Raw genomic sequence first — 15,577 nt, 5'->3', positions numbered from 1 at the left:
GGTGGGGGGACTGGACGGGGACGGGCTCGGGCTCCCGGGCGGTGCGGGTGCGGCCGGCCCCAGGGACAGACGGAGACGGAGACGGAGGCGAGGAGAATAGAGGAGGTTTATTCGGGCCGGGCCAGGCGTCGCGCGCAGTCAGCGGGCGGGCAAGGCGGCCCCGGCGCAGTGGGACAGCGCGTGCACGTGTCGCCGCTGCGGGTCCACGCTGATGTAGGCGAAGCTCAGCCGGTCGCGGCCGGGGAAGCAGCTGCCGTCCGCGCCCTGCAGGGACGAGAGGAGGTGGCGTGAGGCGCTGGGCCCGGCCCTGCCCCGCCCCGGCCGGAGCGCTTGACCCGCTGTCCTGCAGCCCCTCCCTGCTGATCGCCCCGGCCAGCTGCCCCTCCAGCCTTTCTGGACCACAAGGGCAGTGCTGCGCTGCTAGCCGGCTGAAAGCAGCGCTGGGGCAAAGCCAGGGCAGCCCTCGGGCACCGACCCCACTGCCGCAGGTCCAAGACGAGATGCCCTCCCCTTGCATGGGGCAGCCCCTGGTCTTGGAACCGAGCAGGGCAGGCGAGGGCTGCGTGTCTGGCTCTGACCCGGGCTGCCCCTCTGCACCCCTGCCACCATCCCCTGCTGTGGCTTGGAGCATGGCTCCGACCCAGCCCTGTGGCACCAGTACCCTCCCCGCACCCCATGCTCCAGGCCTCAGGCTGCAGCAAGGACAGAGCCTGCCAGGGCTGGAGCAAAGGTGAGGGGAAGGGGCTGGGGAAGTAAGTGGGAATAGGGGCCAAGCACAGGGGTTGAAATAGGGGGAGGACAGGCTCCCACCACCCCCACAGCACCTGCTTTCTCTACTGCCTGACTCCTTACTCACTGCTCTACCATGTATAGAATCAGATTATTGCAGGGGTCATCTTCAATTCAGAGTTGTTTTTGGATTTGAGTAAATAATGTGATTTCCACCAAAAGTGCAATTCTGTAAACCACACTCAGCTACTGCCTAGTCCTACAAGCACCTGCCCTGTAAGTTGAACACTGAAGTCCTTCACCTCTCAAGTTCTGTTACTGACCATACCCCAAAGTGCTTCTATCTTAACAGGGCTGAGTAGCTTAGCACCTGCCTCACCAGAGCATATGGGAGATCTAAAAACCAGGGCTACTTGCACCTTACTTTAAATGCAATGGGCTCCTGCACCAAGCCCAGCACATGTCCAAAAGAGGCAGCACATTAATTGGACCTGGCTCACCCAACATCTGTATAGATCAGGTGCTTCAGTGGGGCTTTTTGGGCACTCTTATCTACTAGCTGATTGACTTGGCTTTAGATGAAAGTACCAAAAAGCCCTGCTGAAGTGCCCAAGCTATACAGAAGCTGCAGAGCTGGGTGGAAGTAATGTGGTGCTGTTTCTGGGAAAGCATGGTTTTGGGGTTCTTTTTAAAACATCTGCAAGCTTCCCAAGGGTACAGCTACATGGTGCCAACCATTGTGTAGGGATAACTGAGTTTCCTTTGCATGCTAGCTCCCAGACTAAAAGCAGTATAGCCATGTCCATGCAGCGTTACACCTGAGGTAAGTAGCTTTGTTTTTTAGACCTCTGTTAATTATTCCAGGCACTGCATGAGCAGAGTTACTGGTATACTACATCCAGATATACCCTTGGACTTCTGCCTATCTCCTAGCAGATGTTTTCAAAGCGTTCCTTTACAAGTGAAGGGGCAGGTACTTTTTTTTTTTTTTTAAATGTGTTGGGGAATGGGGGATGAATGCTGCTGCTCCCCTCGTGCACAATTCAGGCTCATGCAAAAAGTGGGAAATTTAGATGAACCTAGGGGGACTGAAACCTCCATTTATCCTCTTGTAACTATTGCACTTTAAATAAAAGAATTCAACATGCATTGGGCCAGAGAGAGAGAGCATGGCTCTACCCAGATGGTTAAGGCACTTACCTGGGAAGAGGAACTTGGATTATAGTTCCATCTCCATTTTGTCCAGTCCACTGGTGCCCTTGCATATGAAGTGAGGAGTTTCCATGGGGCAGATCCTGGATTTTGTAAAGTCGGGGGAGGGTACAGGAGCAGCAACTACTAGCTGTACCCCAGTTCCCACCTTCTCCCCTACTCCTGCAGGACAGGCAGACCATGCCATAGTAGAGCTGCCAGGAATGTATTTTTAAGTGCCAAAATCAGGTAAAAATCTTCCCTCCATGCTCAGTGGCATTTCCTCTCCCCTGCCCACTGCTGCCACTGTCCCCACTATCTCCAGCTGTCCCAAGGAAGGAAGGAGCTCCAGAGCTTCCCCTGCCCTGCTGCAGCTGGGCTCTGCAGGCAGTTGGGCTCAGCCAGGGATAGCAGCAGCAGTGATGACAGGTAGGGTCTGCCTCCATAAGCCTGCTCCCAAGCTGGCAGAGTACACGGAGTCCTAGGCAGAGAAGAGGAACCCACCTGGTGCCACCGCTGTCCTGAACTGAGCCCAATTCCCTGGGCAGCCTGGCTGAAGTGGGGTAGCAGAGGCTCTGGAATTTCCCCCTGCCCTTGGGGCACCTGGGGATAGCACCAGTGGTAAGCAGGCAGAGGTGGGGGGGGAGGAGGTGACACCTCACTGAGCATGAAGTGGAGGGCAGGAGAGCAATTACTACCCAATTTGAGGATTTTAAAAAAGAATCCCTGGCTGCTGCTCCCACTGTGTGGTTGGAAAACGAAGTGCAACTGGGCCCCTCTGGATCTGCTCCTGGGAGCTTTTCAGTTCATTTTAGCTAAACCAAATTTCTTTCTTTTTAATTAAACTAGTTTAAAACCAGTTTGATCTACATATTTCAGTGCCTTATCACTCTAGTATTAGGGTGTCTTACACAGAAATTAAGAATCTGCAGTTTTAAGTTCAAACAGGTGGTGTATCTGCAACGTGTACTTGATTTAGTGTTGCCAGAACTAGATCCAAAGCTGCTGGCTTTAGAGAAACACAGATAATCTGCTGATGATTTTAGACAGCGTATGAGAGAGATACTGTGGAAACAATTATACTGTCGAACATCTCTTCAAGAAAACATGTAACACTTTATCAATAGTCTTCTAAAAGAGCTAGGGAATATGTGTATTATTATAGTGATGCCAACAGCACTGCTGGGCTGATTTGGCATTTAAGAAACTCCTTTGTTATTATTTAATATCACAATTGTTTCAGATTTCTTCATGGTAAAGTTTACTTATATACAAACACTGAACATTTTAAACCATTTAGAGTTCAGAAATATACACTGTCACAAGATTTCAGATACTTGCTTTTCCCCTTTTCCTCCTCTGCGCACCCTGGACTGTGAAGCTGTATACAATGATATGTACAATGATATGTAGATCACTGGTTTTCAACCTTTTTTCATTTGTGGACCCCTAACATATTATGAATGGAGGTGCAGACCCCTTTGAATTGTAAGTGTGGGTATTCACATCTTTTTGATTGAACATAATCATCTTTCATGGACCCCTTAGACATAGTCTGCAGACCCCCAGGGGTCCGTGGACCACAGGTTGAAATCCAGTTGTTTTGAATATTTTGCTCAAGGTCAGATTATTACATTAAAAAGCAGTTTTAAAGCAGATGTAGTACTAATTTATAGCAGCACTTCCTAAAATTATGTGTTTTAATCACCAACTTTCACATCAACATGTTGTCAAGATAATGCTTATAAATCCAACAAGCATATGGAACAGATAGCTAGGTAGGTATGAGATTGCTCGGCATGTTACTAAGACAAAACTCCAGCTCTTTTTTTAACATCTAAACTAGTTAGTGTGTTGTAGAGACTGATATATAGAAGAGGACTAATTGCTGAGTCAGGGTCCAGGTAAATAGGAAGTTACATTGGTAATGAAAATGCAGCCAAAAGATATGAGGAGGATTTTATCTCCTTTTGCTAAGGACATGTATTCACCATTTGTTATTCCAATTTGAAGAATGGGGGTTCTGTTAGATTCTCAGCTGCTGTTAGACTATCAGATGGCACCAGTGACCAGGATGAGTTTCTTTTATCTCTGTCAGGCTAAGTAGATGTGACTCTTTCTTTCAGAAGTAAACGTTACAAATATGATCTGTGCCTTTTTCACCTTAGATTAGATTCAGTAAAGCACTGTGCACAGGGCTACACCTTAAAGTCAACTCAGAAACTGAAACCAGTGCAGCTAGTTGCCCCTTTGATTAGTGGAGTTTCTCATCAAAAGCACAAAGACAGTTATGCTCTAGCATCTGCATTAGCTGTTTCATATTTTTTCAATAGAGTTTAAGAAGATTTGACTGTAAATTTAACTCATTTGAGACTTGCTTATTCAAACAAGCTGTGCCCCACTCCAGGAAATGACCTCATATATATGTAGGGACTGGAAATCCTGAAGCTGGAGTCTCAGGTTTGTAAGAGGAAGTTGCAGCCTGTTCTCCTTACAGAGCCCAGAATTTTGGACTACATCCTCTCCCTTCATCTAAAATAACCCATATTTGCCAAATTTTACAACATGCTGCAATGCCATTCCCCCCCTACAAACAAGAGTGGGGTGGATTTCCCCGCTATGTATTTGTTTTCCAGAATGTATAAATTGCTCAATCTTGCTTGCTATATTGCTGATATTTTTAATGTATGGCAAAGGAACCTAGAAAGGCCTTAAATGTTTTACCTAAATCTGAATAAACATAAATATAAATCTGTATTGTTGATACATAGCTATGAAAACAATTTTATTGTGATAAAATAAAAATATTAGGAAGGTATTTTTGATTCCAGGAATCTATTTTTTAATTAGAAAACTTTTAGTTTAATAGGAAGGAGAACAGTAAATTATGACATATATATTGGGTTATTTTCAAAAAATCTTTTCAAAGCCTTCCATGGATGCTACATAGTAGTTAAAAAGTGATGACTCATTAACTAACAACGGAAGCACTGGCATCTCATAGGGAAGTCTGCAGTAACACCAGCCATTTCTTTTGGAAGCATGTATATTGTCTTTCATTTAGGTTGCATACTTTAGTGCATAATGATGGGTTTGGAGCCACTCAACCTACTAGAACAATTAAACTGACAGATATGCAATAGGGAACTCATTATGTGCACATCTGCTTTCTAAGTTCAACTTTATGGTAAGTAAGAGGAGTTTTAGGGAAAGAAGAAGCTTCAGAAGCAGGCAGAGTAGATCTCTTATTTGGGAACCAATTTCACCCTTCAAGCCTCTTCATTGTGTTCTAAACTGTCCCACCAATTTTAGAGAAGCATGAATCTACCCAGCAAATGCTGTAATGACAGATCCAAGTCTGGGTTAGGTACAAGTTCAAAATAAGATTCTTAATGCCCTTAGGCACATCCATCTTCAGGTCCAACATAACTAAAAACTAGGCCTTTGACCCCAGGATGCTGATGGAAAGAACAGAGCTAGGTGCCTACATTTCCTGTGCAGTAAATGGAATTTATGTGCCTCAGAAGGAGGGTTCAGAAAATCCAGATATCAACCGTGGAAATGCCCATAGGTAGCCACTAGGAAGCACTAAACACAAGGGAGCATCTGAATTCCTGGTCCTCTGTTGAATTTAGGCACCTGACTCAGGACTGCACATGACTTGTACACAGGGTCCAAAGAACTAAGTTCTCTTCTGAAGCCAGGTGCCTAGTAGTGAAGGTCAATCAATTTCAGTATAGATCAATGCATTTTAGCTCTTAGGTAAGAATGGACCTATGTTATTTGAAAACGTAGCTATTATGAATGCATGGTAAATCTAACAAGTCCCAGTGCTGTCTATGCATTTTTATCCAGTAGCTAGTGAATTAAATAAGTAGTCCAAGGGGGTAGGACCTAGGGTTCTCTCTCTTCAGAAAACAGCATCCACTTCACAGCAGTAAACAGCAAGGCCCCCTCTTGATTGCCTTCTGGAGCACACAAATCTTGCATACTTGGCTACCCAATGGGACAGCTTCGAACAGGAGAGGTGGAGAGTGCCCCAACCCTAATTCAGCCCACAATGCACTGCTTATAAAACTTTCCTGCGCTGGTGATGTGTAGGGGGTGCACGTGAACCCCCTGCAAAAAGTACTGCCAGTGCTGCCACCCACTACCCCACCCCTTCTGCTGACACCACCACTGGTGTCTGCGGGGAGTCCCTGATCAATGCTGCCAGTAGTGTCTGCAGGTGGTTGCCAACCACCAGTCAGTGCTCGCCACTTCCCACCCCCTGCTGCCAACACTGCCGCAGCCACCTGCAGGAGCTTCCCACTCACCACCACCGTCTGCAGGTGATCGCCATGCCTTCCCAGTCTCCAGGGGCGCACAGCCTTCATGCTTTCCTGGGTTCAGACCTCTTTTACAGAAGGCCAATAGCACATCTTCCATTTTCCAGGAACGTGGCCTAATCACTAGGTTACTGGACAAGAGATGAGGGAGTCCTTTTCCTTCTCCCCTCAACTGTGATTCAGTAAGGCTATGGTTATAAGCAATTAGGCCTTGGTAGGGGTTACAGATTGTAAATCCCATATTAACGGAAATGACAAAAACGGGCTGCAACAAGTAGCATAAACAACACTAACTTCCAGGAGAGGAAAAGGATTCAGAAAAAGCATCCCTCTTCTGCATTTCCTGTCAACTGCCCTACACATCCCTGCTGCTTTGAATTCCCTCCTAAATGTATATAAGCATCTCTCTGTAAAGACGATCCAGGATGCATAACTTTTTTAAATCTTACTTATACATGCATGTGCACATGGATGTACACGCTCTCACTTTCTCACACACACACACTCCGAGAGAATGTATAGTGTCACTGTAATTGGGTGCTTTTTGAATCTAGTTTGCCAATCTGGATTTTGCCCTTAATGCTTATCTTCTATCTGAGTTTAGATAGAAAAAAACAAAAATTACCTAGAATGCTGAATTCTAGGCTGGAAATAACTGGGCTGAAATATGTTGTTTTTCATCAAACTGTCTCAGGAGCCCACATGTTTTACTAACTTAAAAAATGAAAACTGAAGTGGCATTCATTGGTGAAATGTTATTGAAAAGTGATACCAAGATGACAAGGAAAAGGGTCTTTAAAAAATTGCACCCAAGTACTAACTAAACTAAATATTATTATATTGATGGTAATAATAAGATATGAATAAATTTCTAGTCAATTCATTATCTTCACCATCTACAATTACACAGAGAATGTTTAAGACCTAGCTAGACAAAGCCTAGTCCAGGATGATCTAGTTGGGGCTGGTCCTGCTTTGAGCATTGGGTTGGACTAGATGACCTCCTGAGGTCCCTTCCAACCCTAATATTCAGCAAGTCTAAGTTGGATACCTTTGCACTTCTCATGGATAAGTGCTACACCAAGAAAGGTAATACTTACGTAGGCAGCAACTTTGAAGACCACAGATGTGACACTTATTTCCTTTGTTTCAGGATGCTTTTGAACACTGAAATATGCAAAAATAATCCAAATTTAATAGCAACATTTACAGCATGATTAAAATACTACAATAATGTCTGAAATAGTTGCAAATTATGCATTGTGTTCTTGTTCAAGTAAATGAAATGGAATTTATTGGCAAGGACTTAATCCATCTGTCACAACCAGAAAATTATACATAACTAGACACGGTAACAAGATAAAAAATATTTACGAAACATTCTGTCTGACCATTTGGGGCTAGTTTTACCTCAGTTTCAGCTGCTAAATTACAACTGTACGAAGGAGAGACAGTAGTGACTCTGACATAAAGAATAAATCTGATGTAAATCTGTTTTCCCTGCTTTCACCAGTATTTTTTAGCTAATCAAGATTTACTTTTTATATTTTTAGAATGGCAGAATTGCAAAGTAAAAACTAGTAATTGCATGTTACAGGGAACAAAAAACAACTCCAGTAGTGAATGGACCTTAATTCATTTATGCTTATAAATGCTTTTATTTTTTAAGTAGTGCTAGAGTGATGTAATTGTTATAGTCCAGGAAGTATGCAAGAGGCAAGGATTTCTTAGGGTGATACCTTTTATTGGACCACCTGCATAGCTGGGATAAAGTTAGACAAGCTTTTGAAAGCAAGACATTCTTCCAAGTCTGAAATGAGAACTGTTTACTGCACCTTTAACATTTCTAAGCTTCCTTTATCTGTTTGCTGTAAGACTTGCATGCATTCTCTTGGATCTGAAAGCCTCCTGGAGCTCTGGGTAGGCTCCAGTCCCTAGAGAACCTGCTTTTCACCTGCACTCCTCCAAGTTAAACCCAGCTAGCTGATTAGCAGGATGGGGGCACAAAGTATTGTCCCGGGGCTGGAACCTTTCCAGGGCTCCAGGAAAGTTCCTGCTGCTGGTGAATGGCCCCCTGCCCCATCCCACCACTCAGCTGACTGACAGGACGTCCAGCAGGGTCCCCACAGGGCTCCCTAATAGCCTGCCCAGGTGCAAGTTGTCAGGGAGTTAGTGCTTGCCTCTCCCTCTTGGAGAGAGAACTGTGGGACAGTGGGTGTCTTCAATGCCTGAGAGAAGTGTAAAGCCATTCAAGTTAGATTGGGAGAAGGGAGGTATTCCACAAACCCAATTTTCTTCTACAAGAAATCCCTTGAACATCTGTACTCCCTCCTTTTGTGCCAAGAGAGAGGCTTTTCTTCCAGCACAAATGTACTGCCGGTTTGTGGCCTGAGTCTTGCAAATTCCATATTATACAGATCCAGTAAATTTGGAACTTGACAAGAAGGTTTTATTTCTGAAACAGGTTTCAATATTCTGGAACAGTGGATTCAGGTTTTCAGGCACGGGTACTTCTGTCTGTTTTCTATAGTACGATAGCACGGAACAACAAGTTCTAGCAGCATGTCCCATTTTAACACACCTTCTGCACTGTTGGTTGGGGGTTTTTTTAAATAAAGAACGACAGTGTTATGATCTGCAAACTAGGGTTGTCAAACATACAGCCCACAGGCTGGATTCAACCTGCTGGGCTACCAGTAGGCCAGGAAATTTGGGGGCATGATTAGAAATAGGCATGGCCTGTCGCAGAATCTAGGGCCCTGATGAACATGGCCATCAGCAGCAGAGGGTGGTTGGCTCACCACCACTTAATCACCTCCACCATGGCAAGCTGCCACAGGCTGGGTAGCCACTTGCCTCACGCCAGTGTGCCTGCCGTCCCATGCAGCATCCAGCCTCTAGGAGCCCCACAGCTCAAAACACAGAGTGAGCCTGACATTCCTGCTTTAAACCAATGGAAATTTGGATCCTTTTGATTTGGAGATTTCATCTGTAGGATAGTGAAATGATTCTCAAGTGACTGTAATCAAGTCTGTTTTCCATGGACTTTTGTTTTTCTTCTTACATAAAACAGATTAGCAGATCAGCTCTCAAATTGTAAGATATCTCTGTTAAAAACGTTACAACGTTATGTATAAGTCATTCTAGGGTCTGTTCCTTGGTCTGCTTTTTTAAATTAAAAACTGAAACAGAAAAGGGAATTTCTAAGTTATCAGTATAGTTGGTAGAAAGGTTTATTCTCTCTCTCACTTTGCTAGAAATTTAGAGATATCTGGTTGGTTTCCTTGATAGAAGTTGAATTCTTGAGCTTGGATATTTGTTCCTAATATTTAATGCTTTGGAAGCATATCAGGTTAAAAAACAGACATTGCATTTGAGGCAACTCAGAGTCAAAACCTAAGAGCATCAAAGCTCTTTTCACACATTGCTATTCATTACAGGGAAAAGCTATTAAACCAAATTAACCAAGATTGTCCCAGGAAAAAAGGGGTTATCTTGTAGGCCTATGCAAATAGGGAAGTATTCGATTAAGATTTGGATTCGGCCGATTTAGAGGACAGTGATTCAATTTGGATCACTGTCCTGAATCGATTCGGCGCCGAATCGATTCAAAGATTTGTCCTGAATTGATTCAGAGATTCGGCCATCGACTATAGTGAAGAATCACTGAAATACCTATAATGTTGTCATTATTTGGCTGATTCAGATAAAAATTGCAGGAATGGTAGCCCCTTCTGAGGGCATGAAGACTGACAAGTTTCAGGGAGATAGGTGCAGGGGTTCTGGGAAACTGTACCTCAAGCTGCTGACAAGCAAAACTTGTCATGTATGTGTGTTAAGGCACAGTGGGGTGAAAAACTACAGGCATGCTAGGCCCTGCTGAGGCCATGGAGCCTGCCAGTTTTCAAGGAAATAGGTGCAGGGGTTTCTGGGAAACTGCACCTCAGGCCGCTGACAAGCAAAACTTGTGACATGGGTGACAGTGTGTGTGTGTTAAGGCATGCCCTCACTGGCACTGTGGCCTTTCCACGACACGGTAGTGTGCCCCAATGAGGTCTCCTCCCCTACAGTTTCAGCCCAGTCCACCACTTTAAATGATAACAGGTAATAAAATAACTTAGTGAGCACTAGCACAGTAGCACCAGCAGCATCAGGAGCCAAACTGTGACGGAGCCTTTCTTTCCCCTCCTGCAGGAGCTTCTTCTCCAGCCACTGCCAGAGAACTGTCCCTGCCAGCCCCGGCCCTGGGGCTTAGATATGCCCAGGGCCCTGCCTCCGTCCGGTCAGCTGACCAGGGACAGGTGCTAGGGGTGCTGATCTAAGGACATGACACAGGCAGACAAGGTCCTTTGGGTCAATCTTGACCAACTGAATGGTTAGAGAAATATCTTAGCAAGCTTTCAGGTTGAAAAACCCTTTGTCAGGCTGAGAAACCACCTGCAGTTGGCCTGTGTGTGCTGTTCCTGGATGGAAGGAATAGTTAAGAAGCCAGAGCCTGGCATGCAATGCAGGCAAGAAAGCCAGTCAGTGAAAATGGAAATGGAGGCATCAGGGTGAGGAGCATGGGGGGCGGGGGAAGGGGGATGTAGCAGCGCAGGCAGAAGTGGAGAGGTACGTGGGGAGTCAGATGTCCGGCAGGTTGTAGTGTGTCATAAATCCAATGTCTGTATTGAGTCCACAGCACATACACCCACCACCTGCAGATGCTTCCTCAGCCTGATGAAGGGATTTTCAACCCAAAAGCTGGCATCCCAGACAGCTAAGCTGAGCTCACTTGGAGCCTTACAACTCCACTGCAACCAGCAAGCCTGAGGCCTGTTAAGGATGTGACAGGTCTGGGCTTTCCCCAGCCAGGACTGTGTGCATGTGTGGTAGCTGGAGGTTATGGCACCTCCTGCCTGACTTTCACCAAGGGGGGTCCTCAGTCCTGGCATTTCCTGGGGCTGCCACAGCACCAACAGTCCCACCAGGCCTCCCCGACCCTGGCAGAGTACAGTTTTAGTGGTTATGCCCGGGACCTGGGGCCACCTTCTTCCCCATAGCCCCAGCCCATACCTCCAAGTTCATCCTGGCACAGAAGCTCAGCAGAGACATGTTCTTCCCTTGCTGGCTGGTGATGCAGTGAGTCCCCCTCCAGCTCTGAGCGGGGCATTAACTGGTTTAAAAATATAAAATGGAAATAGGTGCAGACGGAATGAGAAGGGTAGCACTCACTCCCTCTGCAGGTGGACCTTGGGGAACCCCAGTAGCAGGAGGTTCACCTTGAGGAACACCAGCTGCTCCACCAAACCAGGATTCAAGCAGGTACGGTGGGGTATCACAACATCCCCAGCACTGCTGAACACCCTCTCACTTGGCACACTGGTTGGTGGACAGGACAGGTGTTCCCAAGCAACTGTGGCCAGGTCCTGCCACATCTGGCTGCGGCTTGCCCAGTAGGCCAAAGGGTCCAGCAGCTCCATGTCTTCGGTGAGATAGGTAGCCACCGAAGCTTCGGTATTACCTGCCTGAGGCTGGGGTCTGATGCATCTGGACCCCAACACTGAAGCCATGCCCTTGGCCCACATCGGCAGCAGCTGGCATGGAGAATGACTGGTGCTGGTGCTGGGAGTGCTGGCACAGGAAACTGGATCCCCCTCTTCCACATCCCCTCGCCTCTGCCCTTCTGCCTCCCTGACTTGGAAGGCCAAGGCAGAGATGGAACAGGGGCTGGCTTCCCAGATTAAGGACAACAAGAAGTCCTTTTTTAAATACATAGGGAGTAGAAAGAAGGCCCCAGGAAATGTGGGGCTCTTGCAGGACAAGAAGGGCAAGGGGGTGCTGCCTCCACAGATACAGCAGCATCGCTGTGGTGGTGAAGTGTTTCACCTCCTTGCCCCAGCTGATCTGCTTTTGGCAGTGCTGGCAGATAGCATACTTAGGATCATCTGCCACCTCAAAATGATCCCAAACTACACTACTCCCCCGCTTCTGGGTTGAGGGTAGGGATCCTGCCTTATCCCCATCCTCAGCAGGCACAGGCAGAACAACAGGAGGAGCTGACTCAGCTGAGCCACTTGCCTCCACAACCTCCTCTGAGGTGCCTTCCTGACAAGGAGACCTGGGTCTAGGGGAACTTCAAGCGGTGTGGAGCACAAACTCAGATTCCCCCTCAGTCCCCAGAATTTCTTTAGCTAGGGTGCTCAGGTCCCCTGGTTCCAGATCCAGCTCCTCCTCTGGCAGTGGGAGGCTTATGCTGGGAGATAAAATTGGGGTGGAGGAGACTATCATTCTGCTGCTGGTGCCTATTTCTGGAGTTAGGGGAGGTGGTGCAGGTGCAGATGCAGGGACAGGTACTGCTCCCACCTCTTTGCTTCCACTGGCAGCAGAACACTCGTGGCTGTCAGGAAAGAGGAAGTATCTATGTTTGAGGAGAGGGGGCAAAACTTGCAGCTCTAACTCTCCCCCTACCCCTTCTGGCCCCTCTCCCTCCCCTGCCAGAAGACCTGCCACCTGCCTTTCCAGCACGCTTCATGGTAATCTTTCCTGTGCTGGAAAATGTGTCTGTGTGTGTACCTAACTAATAATATATGTCTTCTTCTCTGATGTATGACTGTATTTGACTTCTTCTATGTTGTATTTACTGTTGTATGTGCAACTAAAATAATATCTCTTCTTCTGCTTCTTCTATGACTCTGACTTGTGTTGTGTTAATATGACTTGTGTTATGTTTACTGTTGTGTGTAACTGAAATAATCTTTTCTTCTTCTATGACAGTCTGACTTCTGTGTTGTGTTAATTTGAATCCCTATCATCTTCTTCTGTGTTGTCTTTAGTTTGTATGTAACTATAACTAATAATGTTAATAACTATATAATCTCTTCTTCTTCTATGAATGTGTGACTTCTGTGTTGTAATATCTGACTTCTTCTATGATGAATGTGTGTGATTGTGTGTGATGTATGTGCTTCCCTGCACAGTGATGGATCACACTACCAGGGAAAACACAGCTTTCTATTTGAAGTGTTGGGGAAAAAAGCACAAGAACAAACATAAATTGAAAGAAGTGGATTGGATAGGGATAAGTAGAGGGTTTCTAGTTAGTAAGCTATAACCAATCTTTTCAAAGAACAAAAAGTAGCAGGAGACTGACTAGGTAGGAAGCCAAGCCAGTCCAGTACCTTTCAGATGCTGTTGCTCAGGCAGAAACAGCTCACAAAAGGCACAGAAAGCCTGCAGACAGAGGCTTATATGCTGTTTCTACATCCCTCCCCCAGAGCGCTGTGATTGGAAGCGGACTCAAGCAAAGATCACAGTCACTGGCCAGCTAGACATGTCAGTCTTTCCCCCACTTGCTCCCCCTTCCTCTTCTCAGTTTCTGTTTCCCTGTAAGACTGTCTTCCAAATCTTTCCTGAATCGATTCGGAGGGTTTTTTCTTTCTCCCAGTTCAATTCGGATTCGGTGATTTGGCCTCTGAATTGGGCCAAATCTTATCCGAATCAAATCGCGGACTGAAGCCTCACACACCCCTATTATCTTGAATACATTGCAAGTAGTTAAAGCGGACAATGGGCATCTACTACTGTAGGGTTCCAGGATAAAGGATTTTGTTCCAGAAGTCTGTTTTTACCCTCAGTTAAATTCCTAGAATGAAACAGTGACTCTGCTCAAATGTTTGTTATTGGATTAAATGGCTCTAAAATTTTACCTTTACCATCTCGCTGACACATTGATGTGAAAAATAAGTTTAAGTGCTGTAACTGTTAATTTTTACTATGAGCTTTAGAAAAAAAAAACCTCTGACCTTTTTAGAAAGAATATTTGCATGAGCATACTGCACCAAATTGCATATATTCTTCAAATTGTTATTTGCTAAATCATTAAACTTCCATATTTTAAAAATAGCTATTTTAATCTATTTTTTTTATGAACGTGAATCCTCTTCACTACTACTTATCTTAATTCAAACTATTTTATTATCCCCAGAACATTGTATTAGTTTCTGTACCCAAGACAGCAACCGCAAGCTCTCAGGTAAATGTAGTGTATATCAAGAAACAAAGTGGTAAAGGGGGAAAAGGAGGAGGAAGAAGTGTGAATTTTCCAGAAATATAACAAGGTAAAGTGTAATAGGGGGCCTTCTCAGGGCCGATTTACCTTTGGTCTGCCCACCTGTTCTGGGCCAACTGCCTGGCACCTCTTGATGTTAGTTAAGTAATGATCTTAATAAGCGGGAGGCTGCTTATTTCTTGCCCCAATCCAGGGGGCACTATCTGCAGCACCATACCTCCCCTACACCGCAGCGCGTGCCTCGCAGATGGCATCCTCTGTTGTTAACATCACTGGCCCCACTCTGGGCCCCAGAATCCTACTATTTGAACCCCACCTGGATCCTTCCACTCAGCCAACCTACTCCGTCTTCATTCTAGGCTGCATAGCTCCTTGAGCTGCTCCCCCTTATGGGTGTGTTCCCTCTGGGACCTTTGGCTACACTGGCCCTGGCGTCACCTCCAGGCCAGTCACAACCTCAGGCCTTCAGCTCTGGGTGTCCCTCGTGGTGGGCCCCTGGCCCTTCCGGTCCTGGCCCCAGCATTGACCAGTCAGGGGATTTCAAGACAGGTTTCTGAGTCTATGGCCCCCTCTCTCTCGCTGGGGTCCACCTTCCAGACCCTACAAAGGAGTAACCCACCCAGTTGTGAGAGCTGGGGTTAAGGTGCCCCGACCCACCTTTCACCGAGGTGGTAACTGGCCTGGCACTTCCTGGGGGCTCCCATGCCACTGAGAGCCCCACCAGGTCACCCACTCCCAGCAGGGTGCAGTTTTAGGTCATGCCCAGGATCAGGAGCCTCCTTACCATCCCCTACAGCTCCTCCCTTACCTCCAGAGTGTTCCATGAAGCCTTGCAGCCCAGTGATGTTGCTGCACCTCGAGCCAGCAGCAAAATGCCCTGTTTATATGGGCAGCTAGAGCTCTAAAATGGCCACTGCAATTAAGCACCTGCTGGCTGCTTGTTCCCAAGTCTTAAAGTGGCAGGCACAAACAGTGCCCTGCCACATGAAGACATTGTAACTGCTACCATTTTGAAGTAAAATCTATCTCCCAAATGAAGATGGAAAAGCTCAAATTTGGACATGCTATACACAAAAAAAAATTAGGATATCATAATCTCATAGTTTTATGATAAGATATGTTTTAGCCGGGTTTTAATTAACAAACATAAATATATAATAGGAGTTATTTTTAATGTTCTCTTACATTAAAAATAAGTAAAAAGCATTTAGTTTATGTATTATGCGAAAGTCTTGTACTAAACCAACCCAGAACTGTGTCATAATAAACTCATTGGTCA

At 45.9% G+C, this 15,577-nt stretch overlaps 1 protein-coding gene across 1 annotated transcript in view; it reads right to left on the bottom strand.

Moving 5' to 3' along the window:
* Nucleotides 1-94: 94 nt before the first annotated feature.
* Nucleotides 95-15,577, bottom strand: part of CUNH11orf70 (chromosome unknown C11orf70 homolog) — a gene marked incomplete at its 5' end in the record, with an annotated part of 63,788 nt that continues 48,305 nt past the window's right edge. Inside the window, 2 exons of the mRNA XM_019523776.1 lie at nt 95-264; nt 7,349-7,415. Of these exons, the coding sequence (XP_019379321.1) occupies nt 139-264; nt 7,349-7,415 (193 nt within the window). The remainder of the gene's footprint in view (nt 265-7,348; nt 7,416-15,577) is intronic.

The sequence above is a fragment of the Gavialis gangeticus genome, unplaced genomic scaffold, assembly GCF_001723915.1.
Source record: "Gavialis gangeticus isolate Ggan-Ray unplaced genomic scaffold, GavGan_comp1, whole genome shotgun sequence".
NCBI classification, from domain to species: Eukaryota; Metazoa; Chordata; order Crocodylia; family Gavialidae; genus Gavialis; species Gavialis gangeticus.
This window is presented reverse-complemented; position numbering and strand designations above follow the sequence as displayed.